The sequence below is a fragment of the Alternaria burnsii genome, assembly GCF_013036055.1.
Source record: "Alternaria burnsii strain CBS107.38 chromosome Unknown 705, whole genome shotgun sequence".
Classification (NCBI taxonomy): Eukaryota; Fungi; Ascomycota; class Dothideomycetes; order Pleosporales; family Pleosporaceae; genus Alternaria; species Alternaria burnsii.
Genome location: NW_024066107.1, coordinates 2,005,309 through 2,029,916, shown reverse-complemented (window position 1 = coordinate 2,029,916; position 24,608 = coordinate 2,005,309). Strand labels below are relative to the sequence as shown.

The following is a 24,608-nucleotide window of genomic DNA, read 5'->3' as shown; positions in this document are numbered from 1 at the left end:
TGAGACTGCTTATGTGTTTCCTGTTTCCTGGTTTCTTGGATGTTCCATGTATCTGTTGTTTCAATGCAATTTCTTCTTGGTTCACCGGCTGTCATGAGAGGGCAATTCCCTTCATGCCAGCTTTCCTACTGTTATCTCAGCTGCACGAGGCAGCCTAATTTTCTGTAACATCAAAAAGCCCTTTCAGTACACGTGGACATATTCATCTGATTGTGTGCGGTTATGGATTATCATGTACTCTATCTGTGGCCCTGCTTGCAGACTGGCCGCTATGAACACGAATCAACGAATCCCGTACATGACTACTCCTCACCCAATATCGGTTTTCTGTTAACAATCATGGAGTCTGCTCTTCGAGTGCAATGTCGGCTTGCTTGCTTTGTCAAAACGACCTTGCTGTGTGATTGCTTCAGCCTCGAAGAGAACCACTGACTATGCAAACTTGATGTGTTGCAACCCAACACCTTGGTATTTTCATTGTAAAAATTCGCCCGTCTCAGTGATCGCGCCAACCCATGTTACCGAGATTCTCTCAATATCACGTTGTCCTTCCCACCATTCGCTGGTTGCATAGTTGGGCCATGGTAGGTAAAGAGCGCTACTTGCAGGTGATGTAAGCCGAACGTAATGATTCACAGTATTCTCTGTGCTTCGTCTCGAAATCACAATACTGCAGACCCTGCAGGCTGTGATCCAGACTGAGAAATATCTCAGCGTACGATCAGGAGCAAAGTCTTGCTGCAGACACATCTAAAAGCCGCCCACAAACGCTACAACTCTTCCTTGATCCCTGGATAATCGCAACATATTGGTACTACATTAGCCAAGACAAGACCAATCCTGTCGACCAAACGGAATTTCACGGCCAGTTAGAGAGTCGGCACTGGAACCATGCGCCGAGAGAACATCACGATGGACAGGGGAGTTGCGCAGCGAACTGTGACACTAGGTGTAATAACATTCTTGAGACAGATGGTGATATAGCAGAGGTTTGTGAGGTCTGAAGATAGTTGGTATTGTGCTATAGGTTCTAGAAGATGGTACTAGAGATGTTGATGCTGGTCGCAACTGTAGCAATAATTGCCTTCAATGACAAGATTGATAAATTATATTTATGTTCTGGATTTTCTTTAAAAAAAAAAATAGAGACATAACGAATGTGCCATTTCCCAACAGAGCCTTGCCGATTATCAATGCAGAGTATATTGAGGAATGCTTACCAACGTAATGCTGCACCTATACAAGGTTTTCCGTTGTATCGCCGATAACGCCCTCGCCACACAACTGGAAGCCACACCCAGATAGCTGGATGCCAGAACGATCGTGAAATCAAATAACCTTTCATAAGATATCCATGCATGTGACCTAAAAATCCCTACAAATGACGCTATACAATGTCAGAACCACAATATTTTGTATATGAAAGACCATAATTATGGTTCCGGTTCATATCTCAGTCGTAGAGACCATATCCCAGTCGTCGTCGCTGGCGTAGTCAGTGCCGCTGGCGGCTAGGATATCAAAAACAGCGGCAGGAACCATCTCAGGACTGGACATAGGCTCGTCGATTTTAGCCAGAGTGTGCGGTTTGGGTCGAGAGACTAAGGTGAAACCCTGGTCTTCATCGGGGGAGTCACCGCTGGGTGTTGGTTGTGTGGTAGGCAGATCGAAGAAAGCAGGTGCTAGAAAGCTAGTAGCTATTCCAGGGAGCTTGAACGTAGAAGTGCTTTCGGAGCGGCCAGAGTGAGAATCTACGGACTGCAAACCGACGTTTGTTTCTGCAAAGGTCACTCGCCGCTCGACTTTGGGCCGATGCACAAAGGTTGTAATAACTGAATCGACCATGTTGTCCTGACCCGCCTCTTCATGAGTTTTAGATTGATTGGCAGTCCAGTGATCGCCACGCGGGTGGTGCGATTCGCGCAGAATGTCTCCAGAATCGCCGCAAATCATCTCTTGTGGTAGGTCTCTTGAAGCAAGGACAGTCGGGCGAACACAAGGCTGAGTCTGAAGGGTGTCAAGACACAACCGTATGATATCCTGTGCGCCTATTGAAGTTAGCCTGGATATCCCCAATAGCTATAGCGAATCTTACATTCATCCTCGAAATTGCGCTCCATGTTCATGCGACAGAGGTCCTGACGAAGGTCTGGAATATCGGCCGCAATCTTGAGAAACTCGGCTTCTTCGCCGAGTCTGTGGGCCAGAAAAGTTGAGATGCAGTAGTTGAGGAGTGTGTCAACAAGAGCATGTTGTCGGCGGGCCTTCTGACTCGCGTAATGTCGATACACGAAACGTATGGTTTCGAGTAAGTCTTGTGGAGGGGCAGGTAGAGAGCAGGCGAAATCAACCTGTAGCGAGATATTGCCATGCGCAAGTAGCTGTAGCTCGGCAACATCGAAGTCTTCGGCAATCTTGTACGTTTCGACGTGCGGAAGAAGCAGTATTGGCCCATACTCTGCTTGTGGAGGGAGATAGCTACCGGTGTAGCAGTAACGGAGAAGCGATATGATGGCATACTCGGACGGAGCCTCAAGGCTGGCTTGCAAGCGACTCTGGAAACCGTACTCGAATGCATGGTACAGTAGAGGGCACTTGTCCAAAAACTTGAATGGGCAGATACGATCAGAGATCTCGCGAACCTCTCCGTTGGGAAGAACTACCTTCAACGTCGCATTGCTCTGACCTTGCTTGAGGTACGCGTCTAGGAAAGAGAGGTCGTTCATGTTGAGTGTGAACGGAAGGACACAAGAACGCGCACAAGGCTCGAGATCCAGCACTGACTTAGCATATATTTTCGATTTGTTTGAGTCGAGTAGATGAAGCAACGAGGCTGCTGGCAAGGCGCAGCAGTGAGGTCAGCCCCAGTTTGTTGGCGTGGGCAAGTCAGAATTCGTGCGATAATCCAGAGTGATGTCGAAGGGAATGTTCAAAGTCTGAAACCGTGCAATGAATAGAGAACCGCTGTCTGGGTGTCTGAGAAGACTCAAGACCCGAGATGATTAGGTCCAGGCAGCCGTCTGCATGCGCAGGGCCAAGCGCCTGTACTTTGGGAGGCCGCCGGTTAAGGGTCAACGGTCAATGTAACGAAGACGTAGCAGCACCAGATTTTGCTTGACCTGGATTTGGCTCAGTTGATCACGATGTGACTGAACAACAAGTGGTATGGCAACGGAGGGGCATGGAGCCTTGGGAGCTGTCTCCCTGGAGGGGTGGGCATGCTTGCCAGTATGCCGGACATGCCTTACTGGCTTCGCAAAGCTAGGGCCTAGTTGCCACCCAATCAGAGTAACAACCATTGTACAGCCTCACATAAGGCTGAGATGTCAGCTGCATCTAATGTTGAGGGTTGATGTTCAGTGGTTGGTGTTGGATCGGTGATGGTGAGCCCGGTACCAAGCTGGGGAAAGCTTCAGCCACGACCCACTTCGGTCCCCATCGCGGCGGCGGCTTGATGATGACGGCCGATCTCTCCACCAGACGTAGACATCACCCGTCTTTGTCGTTGGAATTTGGTGTCATTGGTGGGCGACTATCGTTGATTCAATTGCAAGCATTCAGTGTATCTCCAGACCCTCTATACCTCTTACGCGCCCCTTATCCTCAGCTTCCTCTCTACCAGTGCAAACATCCGCTACGCCCCGCCATGGGATTTCTCTCTATTCTACCTGCAAACTTGGCCGTGGTAGAAACCTGGATCACACGCATATTCGTGAGTAGACCAAAGCATGCTCGATTGGACTTTGCCTTCTCACAGTATAATAGCTCTTTCTCGGCCTCGTAGCCATCGGCCCATGGGCAGCGCTGCTCGTCTACGACCTACTCCTATACTGCTGTCGCGCTGGCGCATACGAGATACCTTTCATCGGCGGACGCGCTCGCGGAAAAGCGAGACCTCGTGCCCCAAGCCTCACTGAGCGCCCGAGCGGTCACCGTCGGAAGTTTAGTATCGCCTCTCGAGGTATAGACCGGCCGGTGCTGAGTACAGGGGGCATGGAGGCTGACTCGCAAGATGCCCGACATCGTCGTATAACGGAAGAGAAGACGGCGCATTCGTGAGAGTATAATCAGAGACCAACGCACAATCGAACCTCGTTTGACGCGCTCCGGCTGGGTTTTTGTGAAGAAGAGCTGGATCTCTGGGTGTGTCTTTGGATAAGGTGATTCAAGAAAGGTTTCAGAATCTCAGATGACCGGGCCCTGACATAGAATCTCACCCGCAGAATGGTAAACTTCGAGGTACAATCACCATAGTGCAAGTCGTTCAAGCACTAAAGGACCCGTTGCGCCCCTGTTACGACAGACCAAGATGCGTTGTAGATGTACGAGGATCCGTATGGCTACGCGAATGACTGCGTCACGGTGGCCCAATCCCGTCCGACTGCCTTGGAAACGGCATTGGGCGTCCCCGAAGACCAACACGCTGCTCACGTCAGCTCTATGGTTTATGAGATGGGGTTGTCCACTCCCTTAGGCATGATCGCGCGTTCCATGCCGCTATCCCTCGCTTCCGGAATGATTGTTTAGGGGCGCATATTGCTACGTGTTTCATGTGATGACAAGCACCAATCGCTTGAGACCATATTTCCAACGTCGCGCAAGCATCTGGACAGGCTGTTGAATCCATGGAGTAGATGCGTGGTAAACTAAGTAAAGCTTAGCGCGGTCTGGGTCGCGCCTTCTGTCAATAAACCTTCAGTTCACACTTACCTCTTATCAACGTTACAACTACGCCTCTACTTACCATTCATACCAGAAGCTCTTCTCATCTGACAACTCTAACACAACATCTATCAGCATCTGCTACTGATCATGGCCACTACCACCACTACTAAAACTGCGATACCGAAAGCGACCAACGGCGCGGGTATCAAGAAGGCTGCTCCCAAGGGCGGTCGCGTTGGCAAAAAGAACAATGCGAGGACTGCCATGGCCAAGATGCAAGCATACTGTAAGTCTGTAACGTTTGACGCGTTTTGACGCGTTATCCAAACGTGTTAGTCGAGGCGCAATAACACTGCACTCTGAGATGACGACATTTGCTAACAGAAAGTCACAGTTAAAGCTCACCGTGACGAGTACAAGGACCTGTCTTTCAAGGAGCAACAGCAAGAGCTCGGCAAGAAGGTATGTTACTCGACCGAGCTTAGGGCACCACTGTGCAACGACGAGTAATTTGGTTAACGTTGAGCAGTGGAAAGCTTCACCAGAGAATCCCAAGAACAATGTCTAACCTCCCATGAGGTTGCTCACTGGATTTCACTTTCCTTGGTTGACTTCGGTTCACCTACAGCAGTCATGTCTTTATGATGGGTCACTATGGGCTGGTGGCATGCGGGCGGAGTTCGGGATGATGGGCGGGAACGATCATGGCGCACAGGATTACAGTTACGATACGCTTTAAAGGCAATATGGAAAAAAATCAACGCATCTCGTTATTACTCTATGTGCATCTATTGACTGCATTGTTCCTGCAGTTTTAGTGACGCAATATGTCTAGGCCAATTGCCGGACAGTCGTACAGAGCATGGTTCATAGCGTTAGTAGTTTCTAGAAGTCTACTCAGGTACACTACTGTACTAGTCGTTGGAACTGCTACGCATTGTCGTGTGCCGTTGAAGATTGTGATTGCACAACTGCTTGTAAGCTCTTGGTAAGCTGGCGCTGGAAGCTGCCCCGCATCCCAGGTACCGAGAGCCCCTCCGACATCATCACCTCCACCTCTTGAACTCTCTGCCGGCGCCTGTAACCCTGCGCTTTCCAGCTACTTGGCCTATGAGCTTTCTGGCATGGTCAGCGGCACTCTTTTAGGGTGGATCCGATGGAGGTCTCTCGCGTTAAGCTTCGCGGGTCCTTCCCATTTGTCAATGTTACGGCTAACTGCGACTGAACTCTCCTTTGAATAGCTTCAAGAGCTTCGTTTTATTCTACACTTTGAGCACATCAGTATCGCTCTTACTCTGTGCCTCGATTGCTCTTCGTGTCTCCATACGCCCCTGCTACCTGGCCGTCTCGTTGCACGTAATGGCATCTTCCAAGAGCGCAGATGCCTCCACGGTTCCCGTCCTCAAGGACCTCACCATCGAAAACATCACCGAGAATGTACACCGAATAAATTCGCAATGCAGCGACCCGCGCCTCAAGTATGTCATGGAACGTCTGGTCTTGCACCTGCACGACTTCGCGCGCGAGACGCGATTGAGCTTCGATGAATGGATGGCAGGCATTCAGTTTCTCACGCAAGTTGGGCAGATATGTACAGACGTGCGACAGGTATGGTCTCCATCTAGTCTTGCATCTAGAAGATGAAAAATACTAACTTATTGTAGGAATTCATTCTCCTCTCAGACATAGTCGGTCTCTCCCTCCTCGTAGACTCCATCGACCACCCGAAACCTCCCTCTTCAACTGAAGGCACAGTCCTTGGCCCCTTCCACACGCATGACGCGCCATCCGACTCAAACGGCACCTCAATCTCGGCTGATCCCAATGGTGAGGCCCTACTTGTCCTCTGTACTGTCAAGACCACAACCGGCGAACCTGTGCCAGACGTCAAGGTAGATGTGTGGGAGACAGACTCCCATGGAAAATACGATGTGCAGTATGAGAACAGGGGCGATAAAGCCGACGGCCGTGCTGTCATAAGGAGTGACAAAGATGGTGTGTTTTGGTTCAAGGGTATTGTACCTGTGCCATACCCAATTCCTAATGACGGACCTGTCGGCAAATTGCTTGAAAAACTGGGAAGACATTGTTGGAGACCGAGTCATATGCACTTCATGTTCGAGAAGGAGGGTTTTGATAACCTGGTTACGTGAGTTTTCTTGCTACCCTTTTTTTACTATATCCGTGCTGAACGTTGTGCAGGGCGTTGTATGTCCGTGGTTCTGACTACGAGACATCTGATGCTGTCTTTGGCGTCAAGGAGTCTCTTATCGTCAGCTTAGGTACTGTGACAGCCGAGCAGGCCAAAAAGTATGATGCCAAAGAGGGGTCGAAGCTGCTCAAGTACGACTTCGTACTCGTTACAGACGAGGAGACAAAGCAGTTGCGACATGACGAAGCGGCCAAGGCGATGAAGATGTTAGGAAGAGAAGGCATGATGATAATCAACGGACTACCTGTTCCAGAAGTCGACTAGCCTGTGAATCGGTATTGCACATTTAATATATACCAAGATATGTCACCATTTGCATCGGTCTGTGAAAGTGTTGAGTATCATAATCAAGGAGTAGTTGATTCAAGAACAAATAAGAACAGACTTGGACAAGCCCTGATGATTTGAGCCAGAGAAGATGTAGCCAGAAATAGTGGCACCAGCCACCTTATGCAAATGCCTTGGAGGAAAAGAAGAGAAAAGATTCATATCATACACCAACACGCATCCTCCTTTTAGCTGGTAACTCTCCTCACCCATAACGCACTCCCATTGGAGTTTGGATCATCCCTCTCCCTCTTCTTCCACGCGCGATGAAGTTTGAGCCCAATGTCATGCTCCTCGGCGCGAATCTCATCCAACTCTTCTTGAAACGCCTTTTTCCTCTCTTCCGCCACCCTGGCCTTTTTGAAGTCAGTGACTAGCGGGTTAGTCGGCGCAGCGTTGTTCAAGTCCTTTAGTAGGCGGTACACATTGTTACGACGGATACGCAGGTCTTCTTGTTGCGATTCCAGGTAGGCAATGTGGTCGATGGCGCTGAGAGCGCTAGGGGGATGTGGCAGTGCCTTTTTGGACGAGTTGGAGAAGGTGGATGAGGCGTAAGGGGAAGTTGGGTTACGGGCATAGACTTTGGGCATGCTGGGCGCGTTGGCACTATCTGCTGATGGCACTGGGCGGCGGCGATTTAGGATTGACGAGGCGGCTGATATGGGTTCTGTCACGACGCGCTTCGCAATCGGTGGTGAGGGTGGTGGTGAGTGTTGGGCGGTCGTCGCGCTGTTGTAGGTAGTCCACGAAAATCGGCTGATGGGCGCTTGCTTGTCCTTGTCCGAAGGCGGGGTCGTATTCCGTAAGCTGGGGTATAGCGTCTGTTCTACCGGTGTCACAGTGGCTGGTGACTGGTTCATCTGTGTGCGGGTGGTTGGAGTAATAGGGCTCGGATACGAAGTCGTAATCCCTAAGCCTTGAGGTGAGGTGGGAGTATTCTTTCCCACTTTCAGCGGGGCAATCGGCTTAATGCTGTCATTGTAGCGCATATCGTTGTCGCGTGGATCCTTGGGCGCCATTTCAGTTGTTACGTATTGAGTATCAGGCAGTTTGGTATCGAAGATGATGGCAGCCGCAAGCGCGTTTGACACCTCCTGGTCTGTGCTTGGTGAGACTGTCTTTCGTGGTATCTGTAGTGGTTTGTCTGCAGGTTGGTATTTCAGCGGAGGTGCGATCTCTGATCGTCCCGTAGCTCGGCTCCACGGCTCCACGGGCGGTGGTGAACGCTTCGACCCGAAGCGGCCAACACGCTCGCCGAAACTTGTGTTCTTTTTCTGAGGCCCACTGACTGAAACCTGATACCCCATAGGCCTGTCTGACGATGCCACGCCTTTCGCATAAGAGACTGGATCAACTGACGCGGCCTTTCCTGCACTATTGGGCTCGCCTGAATACTCGTCCCATTTCACTTTAGAATTTGGTGCAAGCTTGCCTTCCCAAAACTTCTGCTTTGGTCCTGACTCTGCGTCGCCATTTCTAAGCACGGATGGCGCTCTGCGTAGAACAGGAATGTGGCTACCCGCGCGGGTGTTGTCTTCGAGTTTCTTGCGGTCTTCGTCCATGGGTGATACGTCGCGCATGGAGCGGAATCTTCGAGGTAGAAAAGAGGAGGAGTGCTGTTCTGGCTCAGGAGAGCTAGGAGGCGATATGTCGTGGTAAGCGGAGGGAGATGTGGCTGTGGGATTGTCGTTGTTGTAGCAGAGTGTGTCTTGTGAGTAAATAGACGAGGCTGTTGGTACTTCTGACGATCTATAGTGGGGAGGCTCGTGAGGAGCTGATAAACTGCCAGGCAATCAGTGGTGACACAGGAAATGAGGATTCGAGTACTTACTGGGACAGCGGAGGGAGCGCATAATTCTGGTGACTGCCATTTTGGAGGTCGGTCACTTTGGGATTGCGATTCAGTTGATCCTCGTCATAAGTGGTTTCAAGAAGTACGGGATTGCCTATTCGTGCATGCCTCTCCTTATCCTTATCCCGGACGGCACCCTGCAATCGTTTCCACATTATTAAGGATTCTGCATGAAACAAAGATTAGCCCGAATCGATAGAAGTACAAGTATACATGAGCATCACGAAGTAGGCAAAGCGACATTCTCAGCGGCTGAGGGCTACTTATTGCGACGGAGCCTCTCCTATTCCCAGCAGTCTTCAGAGCACATTGCATGATTGTTGGGTGCTTTTTGAAACCCGTCGACATCGCGAGACTTGGCAAGGTCCTAGATCTGGTGGAAGCAGCTGTCGGTGCGGGCGATAGGCGAGAAACATGGTCCGTCGATCAGAGAGGTGTGGGCGGCCAATACCATAGAATACACGTACAGCAAGGCAGATGGGACGTGCGATGTCCTCCAAGACTGTTGGCGAGTATGAGGAAGGCGAGAATACCGACTCTTGCTAGGCCATGTGCAATTCTCGTCTCGAGGAACACGATGTGGAAACGAGCACGAGAGGATGCCGATGGCCGATGTCGACAACGCAAGTACCAAGTGCAAAAGAGCTGGCGACAAGATAAGGAATATACGTACAGGATATTATGCGTAAAGCGGATTTGTTGAAGAAGTGGTTGATTGTTGATAGTTGATGTTGACGCTCAGATTAAACAAAGAAACAGCATGTATGTAGGTTCAAGCCTCGGATCCTTGGTCACGGGCGGATGCGAAGGCGTAATTTTGGTAAATGAAGGAGGGCGATCAAGTCGACGTCGAGATGTAGATGGTGTCAGCTCACTCGAAGAAGACCAGGACAAGACAACCAAGTAGGAAGTGCGCCTCGACCAAAGCGCCAGCGGCACGATATCGCACCGGTGCCGCAAGTCTCTGTCTTCAAGCAGCGGTTCGACGGCAGCGAATTGCTCTCTGACGATTGTTTGGATAGGCCCAAGGCGACAAGTGCAGCCTAGGCGAATCAGCGAGTCCCAAGGCGGCGGAAATGAATCGCTGTCGCGCGTTTCAGGGCCTTGTTTCAAAAGGTGAGGCGCAGGGATGGGATGGGTGGAGCGGCGCGAAGCTCGTGTTTGCGCGCAGGTAGGCGCATGCTTGGGGTTTGTGAAGTGGAGGTGAAGATGTCGTCAAAGTATCTTAAGATTACATGGCGACTCTCCGGTGAAAGAGAGAGTGGCTATGTCTCACGCGCGCCTCAGCTGTGATAACATGTGCACTACCCCCTTTCACGGCCCGCTGGCAATCCGAATGACTCCATTGCTTGCACGGCTGGATTTGTACGTCGGGAACATGTGCCATGCAGGTTCGTGATAGTTTGCGGCGGACGTCCGTCGTCTTTTGGGCATGCATGTCTGGTTAGTGCTGAGCATGGGGGGGTTGCATCATGGCCTGCAACTAAGCTCCCCGCGCCGTTGAAACCCTACCATCCACCACGACAGCCCCGTCGACTGTCACCCACGTAGCCTATCTACAACGTCGCGTTTCCACCATGGCGGATGGTTAGTTCTGCATTGTGCGCGTACATGGGGTCAAGCTAATGGCAACAGCACTCCCTTCACCTCTTCCGGAGCCATCGGCAACCCACGCGTAAGCAGCAATACAAGCTACCCAGCAAGCACTCGACTCGACTCACAGAACCGCAGCGCCTCCGTCTTCACCCCGATAAACCTCATCCTCCTCTCCCTCTTCGCCCTTGTTGTCTATCTCCGGCTCAAACCAGCCGCCCCGCAAACCCTCCCACGCGCCCCGCCGCCAACCGTCTTCCGCACCTTCACCCCGCCCTCGCTCTTCCCCTACAATGGCTTGAACAACATGCCTGTCTATCTCGCGGTTCGTGGTCGCGTCTTTGACGTCACATCCGGCCGCAACTTCTATGGCCCGGGTGGCCCCTATGCAAACTTCGCTGGCCGCGATGCCTCGAGAGGCCTGGCCTGCGGTAGTTTTGATGAGGACATGCTGACCAAGGATCTGGACGGACCACTCGACACTCTGGAGAATCTGGATGCTGAGCAGCTGGATGCCTTGAGAGGTTGGGAAGAGAGATTCGAGGAAAAGTACCTTGTTGTGGGCAAGTTGGTGCCTGTAGGCCATCCAGAAGCCGAGGACGCTAAAGCATAAGCGTGCCAACGAGGAAGCAGAAAGGCCTGACAGAGCCGAGGAACAAGTGCAGGAGCTGGTGGGACTGGGACAGCGATATCTACTACAAGTCTGTCCTGCGTCAGACAGCTGCAGACGTAGCATCGAGGCAGAACAGATTGTCTGCTGAGACTATCAATCTCACAACTAGTCCAATTTCAAGCACACGTGCAAGACTGCATCGTTGTGATCTGCCCCGTTTGCTAGTACGCCATCTTAGCGTAACCGCTCCAATGCGGGGTTAGCTCTGATAGGCAACTAGATCCCACTTGTTTCAACAACTGATAGCATTGCCGTCGCGTTTGAAGCGTTTGCAGCGTCTACCGCTTCATGTCTTCTTTCTTCCATGTCATGACGACTTGTTAATCCGACGCCCTGCGTGGGTAACACATACATTGACATTGAACATAACTTATATACGACTGTCCTGCGTGATACTTCTGAACAGTCATCCAAGCTACCATGGACGAACTTGACATGATCAACAGACCGCTGGCATGGACGCTCCTGTTACTAGGAGCAATCGCCTATGCCTACTCCAAAAGAGCTCACCTGCAGAATAACATCTGTGTATGTTCTTCTGTCCACTGATCTTCCACACGAGCACTCTGACGCAACTTCTAAACTAGCGATTACGACTTCCATTGTTGTCAACACCGGTCAAGCAGAAAGCCGAACACGTATACTCAGAATTCGCATACGATGATATCACCTCCCTTTCAAACTTCAACCTGGATACGGCACAGCCTCTCAAGCTCCGCCCTTTCAAACCAAAATACCACATGACAATGGGTAAAGTCTCTACCACTACGTACCAAGAGCACGCGTATTCACTAACAGCGACGCTGCAACAGCACTCGAAAATGCTACGCTGAATGATCTAATTGCAATGGATAACACTTATCGCGAACGGTTACAAATCCGTTCGCGACTCATCGAAAAGGAACGTTACGAAGTCCTTGCATGTAACTCAGAAGCCGTCCCCGCCGTCCTAGAACTGTACGAATGGCTCACAAGAACATACCTGCCTCTTCGCTTTCCAAGTCTATACGCCATCACGGAGTCGGGAAAGCATCTGCGCAACCATGTCACAGATAGCCTGATCCCACTACACATGACTCACGGGGAAGAAGCTCTGGAAATCCTAGGCTCCAATATCGACACGGAGTTCTTACTACTCACCCCTTCCCCTTTCGCCTCCGAACCACTCGATGGTTCGTCGTTCGGTACCACTACGCAGACTAAATACTTGCTAACGGCCTTTATAAACTGCTTTCCGAGCGGATTCAACACACGTTCCAAGCTCAATCAACTTCTCGCTGCCATACATGCTCCTGTCCCCGGCTATGCCGCTAAGCTAGAAAAGAGCATGGATCGCTTCTTTGCCAACCTACCCGTGGGCAAGATCGTCAAGCGGAGTAATTGGAGTATAAGTACAAATGGAGAGTTGTTCTGCTTGGAAGGGAACCACATGAGTGAGGAGGATTTGGCTCAGAAGCAAAAGATCGAAGCGGAAGAGGAAATTGATTTGGACAAGACGGTGGTGAGATGTGAGAGACAGACATTGCATCGTTTGCCAAAGACCGGGGCGCTAGTATTTGCTTTCAAGGTAATTTTGGCTAGTTTGGAGGGCTTCAGATGGAGCTTCTTCTCACTTGACGGTCCGCTGACAACAGCTAGACGTATCAGTATCCGTTGCGCGAATTGAGAGATGAGGGGAGCGGAGAGGTGCTTGCGGAGGCTATTGATGGTTTGGGCCTTGGCAGTGCACCCGGCATGACAATTTACAAGCGTCAAGTCATCTGGGGTGACAAAGTAAAGGCTTTCTTAAAGGGAGAGATTGACGCCTGAATTATAGCATGCTTGTATCGCAAGTTGAAGAGTCTGAATCGTTTGTGGTGCATGACCTCGAAATCGTCTAAACCCTAAAATTGTACATGTGAAGACGTACTTCGATGTTCCATACATCAGTTGCTAACTATGTCACATGGCTCAGTGAGCTGGACAGCAAGTGCTTATTCTCCGATCCGATTAATACCGCGGCTGCATCCCAACAGTTTTTGGCCTGGAGGGCTAAAAGAGGACATACTTGGAAGCTGTATGTGGACAGCGTCGCAAGGCTGGCGCCAGGTCCCATGTCAAAGAAGACGCTTTCCACTCATTTCAAGAACCAGGTTCCTCTGCCGTTATTTTCTACAGCTAGCATCCCCGATTCCACAAACCAGTTTGATGAATGCCTGGTAACCAGCTATGTTGATTTCTCATATTCAGGATCTCAAACGGATGCCCGGGCGCCTCCCTCGAAAACGGCCCGTCATTTCATACTGAAAGCAGAGAAGCAAAACAACGCCGAAAGTCAATAAAACTGCAACGCTAAAAATCCATTTTGCAGTGCTTACCGACGAACACTAGGCGTACCAACTGGGGTACTACGCTTCATCATGGGCGGCTTGACGACAGCAGATTTTGTGGTCGTGGCAGTCTTGGGCGCAGGATTCTTGTTAGCAAAGAACTTGTGTGCAAGAGCTTCCTTTGGTGATATGCGCTTCTCGACGTTCATGTGTAGGCTAGCACTCAACAGATCCGCTAGATCGTTTAACTCGCTGACAGTTGGCCCTCCACTAGATATGTTTCGGGCGGCGTCGTGGACTCTAGTCTTCATATCGCGACTGATCCTTTTCTGCTGCTCGATCTTGCGAACAGAGAGCTGTGAAAAAATTAGCTCCATCTCTCAAATGAATAACGAAAGCGTACCTTGTTGTATTGGTCAACTTCACGGCTGATGAATTTTAGTGGGGGTCCCAGCTCAAAGTTCTCAAGAATGTTGTTGACGAGGCCTTTCTTGAGCAGTTTCTCGCTCGGCCATCCCAAGCAGTCCATGAAGGATTTGATCATCTGGTTGTTTGATCGTCCAGTGAAAAGAATTTTGCCAGTCCATAACTCATATACGGTGCAACCTACAGCCCACATGTCTACAGGATAGCCAACGTCCATACCGAGTATAATCTCAGGTGCGCGGTAGAACCGACTGACGAGGTACTCGGTGCGCTCGATAACGTCTCGTTTGTCGACCGCGGTACCAAAATCGGCAAGCTTTATGGTCTTCTTATCAGCAGAGACCAAAACGTTGTCTGGCTTCAGATCGAGGTGAATGACCTGACAATTTTGCAAGTGTTGGAGGCCAAGGAACATCTGACGCGCATAGATACGCACAGCTGGAAGCGTAAGACCGTGGCCATTAGTTTCTTCCTTGAGTAAGTCCCGCAAGTTCTTCGACATGTGCTCAAACACAATACACAAATGACCCTTGTGGTCGAACGACCCCAGCAAGCGGATGATGTGGCGCTTGTCTTGTGGATCTGCCTCGTTGACTTTGCGCAAGAAGTCCATTTCCTTCTGACTGGCCCTTCTCATCAAGTCGTTTCTGCGGATCATCTTAATAGCGACGATTCTCGAATTCGTGTCGCCGTTGTCAGTTTTGATCTCCTCAGCTTGTGCGACGTTAGCGAAAACACCACGCCCAAGACCCTTGATCATGCGATAACGTCCACCATCCACCAGCTCGTTGCTAATTAGCTTATAGTATCCTTCAGGATCGTCCCAATTATCGAGCATTTTCTCGTCAAGTACAGTGCCTTTCGCAGCGACAACGTCCTCAGTCCCAACATCTTCCTCCTCATCTTCGTCGTCAGAGGCGAACATGTCGAATTCTTTTTTTTGTTTCTTGACAGGCGCTACCTTCTCAGCTGGAAGGGTAGAAAGGGCTTTCGGATCGGTTTCGCGGTACGCATCCGAGGACACTTCTGAGCTCTGATTCTTCTTCGCCGCTCGATCACGGTCATCCAACATGTCCTGTAGGGGGTCATAGTCCGCTGCTGATGGACTCGCTGCGGCAGGACTGTTACCAGCACTGATCCCACCCTGCTTATCAATTATCATGACGTCTGGAGAGGCGGGTACAGAGTCGAGGTCGCCATTGCGAGGCGATGCGAACGGTGATATGGGGCTGTCTGCGTAGGCGGCTGGGGAAGCAACATTGGGCGTCGTCGCTTCGGACGCGTTAGTAAGGACAGCCTGCTGGAGAAGGTTTTCTTTTGACTTCTTTTGCTCAGCAGCTGCGCGTATAGCAGCCCATCGTCGACGCTTCTCTTCGCGTGATTCTTGGGTGGGGACTTTCTCTTCGACCGGAGCTGGGGTGTAATCAGTAGTATCGTCGGCGGACGTCCTGTTGCAGAGTCAGCTCTTAGATGGGGTTGGTTGGGAGCTGGTCCACTTACATGTCAACATCTTCGGCCACGCTTGCCTGCTTTGCTTGAGAATTGGACTCTTGGGACGGTGTCTGTCTGCTCTGTTGCTGCGGCTGGCGAGTCTTCTCACGCTGTTTGTCACCGTGACGCGAGTTCTGAGGTCGCTTGTCGGTCGGCAGAGACTCTCGGAAGTCTGGGACAGGACTCGGGTTCTCGACCTCGGCGTACGATATAGGCTTTGCATGCGGTCGATCTGGTACGTCCTTCTGTTCCTTCGCAGAACTGGTCTGGTGAGGTCCCGGAGCTCGTCGAGAATCACCGTGTCTGCTATGATCAGCATGGTATCGCTTGTCAGGGCGACTGCGCGGCGGAGAGGCCTTGCGCTTGTAGCCCCTTGAATCATTCCCAGCTTGATCAGCTCGGCTTCGTCGGTAAGGCGATGGCGAACGGTCGGCGGCGCGGCTTCTCCGATATGGCGACGGAGATCGTGACGGTGTGCGCTTGCGGCGGTATGGCGAAGGAGATCGACTCAAGGCGCGGTAGTTATCATAAGCACCATCCAGTCCAAAGGACCTGTTTGAGCCGTTAATCGCAGGTTCGTTGCGCGAGTTGACTGTGTTTGCCTTGTGTCGGGTATCCAAGACCTCGCCCTCTGACGCAGAGCTTGAGCGAGACTTTGTCATGTTGGCTCTTGTTGTGGTGCTGTGCGACGCTATCTTGCTTTAGAGAAGGGATCCTGGGCGTCAGCTTGCTTCTTGTTGATGACAAGATTGAGTGTCTCTATCACTGACTGTGTAGCAGAGAAGAAGAGACAGGCGCGATCACACCGATGTAGTTAGCAGGAACGCGCTGGTGATGAGGGAATTCGTCGTGGTCTTGTCGCGGTTGGCTTCGCGATACAGCGGGGAAAGTGCAGATGGTGGGTGTCAGAGCTTTTGTTATTACCTAAGCGTCTCACGTGACTGTGCTGTTCGTATCCCATATCAAAACTTGGGCTACTTTCACACCAGCATTCATGTATTCCAACATCACTCGAGGGAATTAGGAAGCGCTTTCGAGCAGAAGCGACCCAAAGCCCATACAAGCTGCTTCGACGCTGCCTGCCAAGTCCCTACCTACCTACCTATTCCAACACGCAGCCATGGTCCTATGCTGAGCTGTATGCAAATACAATAGCTGAACAGAACCGCTAGAATACACGCGCACAGCGAGCTCCATGCAAGTTGGCCAGCATTCCATCCCGCGCGGAGAACCCTTCATTCGATGTGACGAAGAGGTCGAATTGAACTTGCCTCATTGTGTGGACTCGAGACTGTTGCAAATCGTATGCATCCTGAGCCGGCATCTTATGGGAGACTCGCCGATTAAAAGAGCGCTTGTACCTCGCCGTCCGTTTTCTGCGGCTTCCGTCGTGCAAGAGGCAAGAGCTGTTTGGTCAAGCCCTTATGATTAATGCTAACATCCATAACCAAAGATCATGACTCTCTAGTCCGGATCTGCGCAGAAGAAACTGGTGCGTGTTGAGTTTATTGTGTGACGCTTCGGGCTCAACGGTACCTAGTTGGGCCTGGAACTGATTGCATCGGCGACATCCCCCCGAAAGCACATCCATTCTCGCATCGATGTCTACCGAGGCTCTGCGACCCCTGATCGCATGTATGAGGCTAAGCACTTGGTTGTTTGCGCCTCCCTCCGTCTAGCTTCACGCACTCGAAGATCTTCCGCATCCAAGATTCGCGAGCCGATCCATGTAACAGTAACATGTTGGCTATGGGCCAGCAAGGCAGTGCAATGCTGAGGCATGTCAATCTTCGCGTATCCGCGGAAATATGCCAAACATGATCACCGTCAACAGTTCAGATGCTTGCTACACTTGCCTCATAACCCTCTAAGCGACTGGGCGCAACATGCCCCTTGGGTAGAGGCGCAGCAGAATACGAAGCACTTCCACAATTTGGGTGTATTGGTATCAAAAGCACGGTCCATGTTATGTTGCGGCGGTGAGCAATGGGCTCTGGAGCCAGTTGGCAAACTGCGAAATCGTACTACTTCCCATTGAAACACGGGCCATACGTTTGGCAGTCATAGGAAACATATCGTACACTTGCTCCCCCGGAACTAGGAGATACATGTGGATGTTGGACAATGTAGCGCGATAAGGAAGCTCAGGTAAAATAAACTTCGCACTACATCAAAGCGAAGGATAAGACTCGTGCAATATGCAGGAGATAATATCTAGGAGAGCCTATTCTTCACAAGAGGCGGAACGGACGCGTCGAATGAGACCCTATCCGAAGGGTACCTCTTCTGGTGGCTTTGCTAGCCAGGTTTTCAAACATTCCTTTGTGCTAACGACCTATGTTTGTCACCGAAGATCTTCGGTGGTTGGATGACCCTGTGACTGAGCTAGACAAGCAGCCGAACCAATTGTGCTTGGCGGAGTCGCTCCCGCAGCCGCTGACGTGCTGAGAGTACGAAACGGTAGAGACCCTGATATAGCGTGTGCCGGACTGCTGGGACAAGATAGAGAACCGACAGCAGGGGACTTTGAGGAAATCAGGTCTGGACCTCGATCTATATCCTCCGCACATTCGTCTTCTACGCCTCTTCGACGCTTGTAAACCAAGCTTTTCGGTTTTACGGCGCATACGCAGTCGTGTATCCCAAGTTGACGAACGATCCCTCGATACTATACGTCATCAATCGGGCAAAGCCGGCCGCACCAGAGGGGGTACCATGGCACACCTAACAATGAAGTTTGTCTTGAACTCCTGATCTCAATCTATGCCAAGGTGATTCTTCGGTTCCAAGCCTCTACGTCAATAGTGCATAGCAAGAGGTGAACGTCGGAGGCGCACAATCCTTGAAGACTGTAGCAAGTGAGATAACCGTGCAGCTTAGGACGTACGCCTCCATTCGCACATAAGTTCAAACATTACCAAATCTGAAAGATCCTTGGCCAGGGTCTCATAGTAATCCAATGAGCGGTATGTCATCAAATGGATAGCATTTTACCTCAATCTTAGTTATCCTCCTGAGACGTCTGAGATATCAAGGCGCGCGAGATCTGGCGCAGGTCCGTAAGTAGCAGCAAACTCTGCAATTTTAGGGTGCCTATTCGCGTATTCATAGCCCAAGGTTACAAACGGAATGTGGAGGAGCAAATCTCGGTGTGAAGGTCGGCTTCGCCAGGTTACATCCAAAATGGTAGGCGCATCCGTTTTCTTTTTTGAGGAGAGCAGAATATCTGCCCAGGCAGAATACGGCATCTGGGCCCCAACCAAAACCACGTCGACGACAACGACGACAATCACCTAAACGCGTGAACATGAAATAGGGGCATCACAAATCTACATTGACCTAGTAATCTCAATTCCGGCTTCTGCTCTTCGAGGCGTGAAGCACGTGGTTGTACCTAGTACGGATGAATGCTCGGTGAGATGGCGTTACATAGGTCATAGATGCGGTCGGAAGTCCAATCACACATGGCTAGAGCAATGTGCTAGAGAAGCGTTGGCGAAGACTTCCCCGTACCTGGGTCTTCTGGCCAGAAGCTAGACGAAAAGCCTCGTGTTCCGTCCTAGGGTAGAAATGCCCTCTTGGGCCAAGTTTGGGCCGACTTCAAATAATTGCTTGATGACATCTGAAAAAGTGTCAGGAACAAGCTTGACGAAGGGGCACTACAATAGCATCAAGACAGACGGCGTCCTCTAAAGGTTGACAAAGACAATGGTGTCGGTAGTTTCAGACTTGACGCTATATCACTATCTAGTCTGGTCAAGGTGCATTCGAGTATCCAGCCTTGGTGAAGTGAAGATATCGGGTAGTATTTTCTTATGTAGATACTAAGTGGGGGCGCCGTCGAAGAAGCATATACCTGCCGAGTCGATTACTTTGCTCTATGAGAGTAATCTATCCGTTTCTGATACAACGTGGAAAGAATAAGCGCGTCGACATGACTTTCTCTATCATGCGCGTGGCGTGGCTCGTTGGTGGCGCGCTATGCATTCTAATGCGCGTGCGGGAAGAGTGTTCCTGCCCAGCTGCGTGACTATTGACCCTGGTGGTAGCCGCTTGGCTATGTTGGTCTTAACCTCCGGGCGTCCTGAGGGTCTCACACGAAGCGGACATTGGCAAACTTAAAAACTACGTCACACACGACTATGCTTAATGGTCTAAACACACTGCATTTTTCTCAAGGCGGATCCTGGCCAGGCGCTTCGACGCGGCAACACATCCAGCAAGCTTTGAAGGCTATCGGTCCGACTAGATATTACCACTCCGGCTTGGGTCAAGAGGAGTGTGCTGCATAGATTCTACGTGTCCCTAGCGAAATACCAGCAAGCGTCCATGTTAGATTGAGATCATACAGCATGCTAAGCCATGGAGGCCTGGAACTTCGTTGGAAGTTGATTCGAGGACGATCTGCCGCACGTCACTGCACCAGTGAGCATGCAAAGTGATGATCGGCAGGCGTGATCTAACCGTACCTATGTTTACACCAAGAAAAAGGGTCCGATTCCACATACCAACCTTGATCGTGCATACGGCGCATTGGGAGGCGACTGGCGCAGAGCAAACTACTCACACGATCGCGACTTGTACGAAACGAAAAGACAATGACATAGGATCATGGGGTCACCTACCCGCGTTCGGTTTCGCATGCCTTTGCCAGCATCTCGTAGGAGCGGCCGTTCTAGCCTAGTCCAACAGTGCCGTCCGCTAACCCGATTTCCCCGCGGTCGTCGCTGTGTGGTGCGCTAAAACACTAGATCCAGTTGCATCCGAAAGCTGGTGTTTAGATGGGCGACGCTTTTGAAACTTCGTCCCAGCTCTATGTGCGTGTCAGCAGTTCCGCATAGGAGTTCGCCGGGCACTAATGAACCTCAGGCTCAGTGCTCTAGTAGAGGATATACAAAGTTAATGCCCGATATGCATTGCGGATCTTTCATGTGAATTTTGCAGAAGCAAATCCTTCCCTCCACCACCTTACTCCGACATAGCTCCTTTTGTTGATAACTCCGCCCTGAGATATGCTCGCATTCATGCCGGCACAATCATCGAATTCGTCTCCGGGTACGTCGGCAGTATGACCAGCTCTTGATCCCCCACTAATATACACCTCAGGATTGAACTACTGGTATGGCAGTGGCAGCTTGCCTGACACCTTAGAAGGACTTCCGCAAGGTAGCGCAAATCCCCGCTTGATGCGTCGTGCCTCGGAGGCTGTTGGACAAGCTCAAGGGATCCAAATGTGAGTATGTCAGTTTTTGCAGAATATCCCCACCATCATATACACGACAGCAATCGATTCCCTTCTCTGGACCGGTTAGGACACATCTCGCGCCCACCTGGCGCCCTACCACGATTCGTCGAATTACCCAACCAACGCCCGGAGCGTGACAGATGGCCTTTCAGTACGACGAGCGATGGCGTTTCCTCAGACCTGCGGACGGCTCAGTCCACATCATCGACCACAAAGACAGAGCAGGTATCGAAGTACCGGTACGATCCGGATATGCCAAGAATTATACGGGAATCGTGAGAGATTGTCCAAGAAGTACTCTTCTCAGGAAAGGATCGGCATTTCGTCTTACGTCCGCCCGTGGCTATGCGTTTCGGCAAGCTCTACTGGCGACGGAGAATAAGTCCTCCATTCAGAGTCTCCTGATTATCATGGCGGTAATTTGAGAGACCTGCCCGTTGCGGCGTCAGGATGACCCGTGCATTGCTACCCATCCAAGGGTTTCTTCGGCACTGCTCTCCGGGTTGCCAGATTTGGGCTGCGGGCGCGGGGTCCAAAGCACCATCGAAGGCGCGCATATCGATGCGTGTTTACGCAACAAGCTGCGCAGACCGAATGCGCAACCACCAGGATGCATCCAGACCTGAAACTGCAATTTCAGAACTTCGACCTGGATTTCGCTAACAATTCATTAGCCAGGAGCCCTCTGAATGGGACGAAAGTCAAGTGCCCCTCCACCTCGATACCAACCAAACGAATCTAGTGATTCGTCCACTGGCAGCGTCCGCCGCTGCAAATCACAAAGCCCCGCTGGCACCCAAGCAGGGACTTGGGGGCGCCCTTGCAAACGCTCGAGGACAGCACCAGTCTCCGATCGCTGGTACCTATGCGTTACGAACCCCTCGCGGCAAGATCACATCTATAGCATGTGAGAGCTGCAGAAAACGCAAATCCAAGGTACATGTCCATTTCATCGATCTTGGGATGAGTAGACTAACATGTGGTTCAGTGTGATGGTGTGAGGCCCAAGTGCAACACCTGTCAATCAAAAAACCTCACCTGTGTCTACGATGTGGCAGAAGATGGTAAAACAACAACTCAACTGAGGGCTCACGTCAGGCGACTGGCCAAGGAGTTGGACGATATGAAATCCGTTGTGTCGCTGCTGGCAATGGCACCGGATCGCGCGTCGGCAGCGAATTGGGCGTCCGAGCTTGAGAAGAATGGATTTGCACATCATTCAGCCGAAGAAGTCAAGAAGGCACTTTCGGTAGGTATGTTTCCAGCTACGGCTGGGATGCCGCTGAGCGAGAAGCAGGAGTCTTTGGGTCCGACACCAGCACTCCCAGATGCCGATTCGTTCGGGACTCCAAACAGCAGCGAGCCTTTTACTGGCCATACGCATCCTATGGGGGGCTCATCTTACGGCAGTTCCTCTCGAGAAGAAAGGTGAGAATGATCAGTCAAAATGTCTACAAACGACAGCTGACAGTACTTACGCAGAGAACAAAGCCAGTCCTCACTGGCTTATTCGCATGACAATGCCGTTGATGTTGCCGTGCCCGCGAACCCATCCCCACTAAGCCTCGAGGCTGCGGCGAACGCCTTGAACAAGTTCGGGTTCGACTGTGCGTTTTATCGGAGGACGAAACGAGATCTACTTGCGAATGGGTGGAGCGAGGTACAGATATTTGGAAGGTCTGAGATCGATGTGGACACTCTTTTACTAGGTTTCCTAGACCCGCAGGATGCGCAGCCAGTCTCGACATGGTGTTCCAGAACAGTAAATAAGCTGCTTCCGGCGTCTCCTCTTCCTGTTAGACTCGCGTCCACATGGCTTTTGACCAAACTGATGCGGGTAAGTTCATCGTTTCCGTGGCGCCGAGTCGTAGCTAATGCATCTACAGTATCTCATTTGGCCAAGTGTGGAGAATATGAATGCCAATCCGGAATGGTTGATGCCACCAGTAGGGAAGCAGGAGACATCTCCATATGACTTGCTCATTGATCTGGTTCCTTGGTATGTTTCCAGACTCTTTCTTTGACGAAGGCTTCCTACTAACAGTTCTACAGGCCTCAACTTCGCCAGCTACTATACCAACATCCCCAGGAATATCCAGTTGCCCATATTGTCGGCCTCATCGGTGTTACGTGGCCATATGCGGACGATGCGTGCCATTACTGGGATATCGAATCAGGGTACACCCGCATGACGCCGCTGTTTGAGAGTACCATCGCCGATTTGAGCAACTGGACAGTCGACCCAAAGGTTCTTGAGATTATGCCTCAACTAGAGGGGCACATTCCAGTAAAGCCGGTAGCATAATATTGTCGTAGAGTTTCGGGCCGTTCGGGTTGCAATTCCGGAGTTTGGTTCAATGTGGGGATTTCTCGGCAAGACCTGTTTTCGCATTTTGTGGTCATGATTAGTGTGTCTATCGTTTAGTTTTGGGCGTTGGTCATCTAACGGGGCGGCTGTCAGTGAAAACCGCATTTGAGGGATCAGTTTCAATGATCGACGATCCTAGAGTAAGTTCTGGGTACAATAATTGATTGAGGTAAAAGGACAACAAAATCAAAATGTAACATACCTCAATACTTGCAAGAAGGTGCAAGCTTGACTGAAAAGAACCAGACGCGTTCTAGGCAGCGCAAGGCTATTCATATAACAGTCGTTCAAGTCCGCGGAAACAATCCAGCCCCGAACTCCACTACCAGCCTTCAGCTATGTGGCTCTCGTACCTCTACCGTATCCACTTTGATGATTGTGATGCCAAGGCCAGACCGGATGAATCGTACCGGTGCGGCGATCGGTGGAACGTCTGCACTCTTCACAAAAGCGATCCCGCTAAGAACTTCACCATGGCCAATGATGATCATGATCGAGAACCGACTCGAGTCGTTCGATGCTTTTGGTTGGATAAATTTTAACGCTCGCGGTTACAGCGCATATCTCGATATCGCAACTGGCTTTGAGTCAATCTACATCCTCAAGACGATGATAGTATCCGTACCTGAGAACGACATATCTTGGTTGGAGCTTTGCACCTTGCTGATCCCGGTAATCTAGAGGGCACGCGTGGGGACTTCGGCTTCTGCCGTGGTTAAATGACCCACTCGCGACAGATAGTTCTTTCGGGTGGGCATCAGGAAGAGGTCCATCCTTTGGTCGGTAAGGGCTTCCAGGGTGTTGTATGAGCTGAGCAGGTGCATCTGTCAGGGAGCGACAGCTCTGGCCTTTTTGTGAAGTTTGCTCTCCGCGGAAGCCGCAGTGGCCCGGCCAAGTATCTTCCCGCCCTTATATCCTGACATTGCAACCATTGTCCCACTATGTTCTAGCTTCGACGAACCAGTCTCTCGGAATCTAGTTATCCTCAGATGCATTTCTACAGATTTCCGTTGCAACATACCATCCCTACTGTCGAGCTGAAACCGCTCGGTAAACAACGTGGTGTCGAACCAACTGCGAAGCTTACAAATGGAGGCCACGTATTTGGAAGTACCTCGCTACATCTTTGTCGAGGTTTTGTCCACTCCACATGGGTAGGCTGCACGCATACGCGAAACGCTGCCTCTGAGAGGGGTGTAGCGGTCTGAGTATTTCGATACTGATCCCCATATCCGGACTAGTGTGCTTTATGAATGCTAGATGCTTGAGCCACAACCAGATTTTGATCACTTCACCTGCCAATGAGCATGCGGCGCTCCCGCACCGAGGATCATCCAGCTTTAACGCGGTGGAGGATATCTTTTCATGCTGACGTACATGCAACCACGAGAAGAGCGGAAATCAAGCGATACCTACCTATGGTGTCACCCGGTAGAGGAGCCGGTGG

At 51.0% G+C, this 24,608-nt stretch overlaps 8 protein-coding genes across 8 annotated transcripts; 5 read left to right on the top strand and 3 right to left on the bottom strand.

Annotated features, from left to right (window-relative positions):
- Positions 1-1,446: 1,446 nt before the first annotated feature.
- GT037_000714 (uncharacterized protein) lies at positions 1,447-2,726 on the bottom strand (the record flags this gene model as incomplete). Its single annotated transcript, XM_038925761.1, has 2 exons — positions 1,447-2,048; positions 2,096-2,726. 2 exons carry the CDS (start codon positions 2,724-2,726, stop codon positions 1,447-1,449), a joined length of 1,233 nt encoding a protein of 410 aa, XP_038791617.1.
- Positions 2,727-3,646: 920 nt separating this feature from the next.
- GT037_000713 (uncharacterized protein) lies at positions 3,647-4,059 on the top strand (the record flags this gene model as incomplete). Its single annotated transcript, XM_038925760.1, has 2 exons — positions 3,647-3,712; positions 3,766-4,059. 2 exons carry the CDS (start codon positions 3,647-3,649, stop codon positions 4,057-4,059), a joined length of 360 nt encoding a protein of 119 aa, XP_038791616.1.
- A 753-nt stretch (positions 4,060-4,812) lies between these two features.
- Positions 4,813-5,233, top strand: GT037_000712 (uncharacterized protein; the record flags this gene model as incomplete). Its single annotated transcript, XM_038925759.1, has 3 exons — positions 4,813-4,951; positions 5,060-5,127; positions 5,195-5,233. 3 exons carry the CDS (start codon positions 4,813-4,815, stop codon positions 5,231-5,233), a joined length of 246 nt encoding a protein of 81 aa, XP_038791615.1.
- A 791-nt stretch (positions 5,234-6,024) lies between these two features.
- On the top strand, positions 6,025-7,141 carry GT037_000711 (chlorocatechol-dioxygenase; the record flags this gene model as incomplete). Its single annotated transcript, XM_038925758.1, has 3 exons — positions 6,025-6,273; positions 6,330-6,814; positions 6,868-7,141. The coding sequence occupies 3 exons, from the start codon at positions 6,025-6,027 to the stop codon at positions 7,139-7,141; spliced, it is 1,008 nt and encodes a 335-aa protein (XP_038791614.1).
- Positions 7,142-7,392: 251 nt separating this feature from the next.
- GT037_000710 (uncharacterized protein) lies at positions 7,393-9,211 on the bottom strand (the record flags this gene model as incomplete). The annotated part of the gene is made up of 2 exons (XM_038925757.1): positions 7,393-8,986; positions 9,036-9,211. 2 exons carry the CDS (start codon positions 9,209-9,211, stop codon positions 7,393-7,395), a joined length of 1,770 nt encoding a protein of 589 aa, XP_038791613.1.
- Positions 9,212-10,633: 1,422 nt separating this feature from the next.
- GT037_000709 (uncharacterized protein) lies at positions 10,634-13,131 on the top strand (the record flags this gene model as incomplete). The annotated part of the gene is made up of 7 exons (XM_038925756.1): positions 10,634-10,643; positions 10,692-10,731; positions 10,788-11,216; positions 11,769-11,850; positions 11,910-12,072; positions 12,135-12,823; positions 12,961-13,131. The coding sequence occupies 7 exons, from the start codon at positions 10,634-10,636 to the stop codon at positions 13,129-13,131; spliced, it is 1,584 nt and encodes a 527-aa protein (XP_038791612.1).
- A 544-nt stretch (positions 13,132-13,675) lies between these two features.
- On the bottom strand, positions 13,676-16,210 carry GT037_000708 (kinase-like protein; the record flags this gene model as incomplete). Its single annotated transcript, XM_038925755.1, has 3 exons — positions 13,676-13,987; positions 14,035-15,505; positions 15,558-16,210. 3 exons carry the CDS (start codon positions 16,208-16,210, stop codon positions 13,676-13,678), a joined length of 2,436 nt encoding a protein of 811 aa, XP_038791611.1.
- Positions 16,211-20,572: 4,362 nt separating this feature from the next.
- Positions 20,573-23,098, top strand: GT037_000707 (bzip transcription factor protein; the record flags this gene model as incomplete). The annotated part of the gene is made up of 8 exons (XM_038925754.1): positions 20,573-20,603; positions 20,655-20,781; positions 20,832-21,032; positions 21,468-21,729; positions 21,782-22,221; positions 22,276-22,630; positions 22,680-22,792; positions 22,846-23,098. The coding sequence occupies 8 exons, from the start codon at positions 20,573-20,575 to the stop codon at positions 23,096-23,098; spliced, it is 1,782 nt and encodes a 593-aa protein (XP_038791610.1).
- Positions 23,099-24,608: the final 1,510 nt, after the last annotated feature.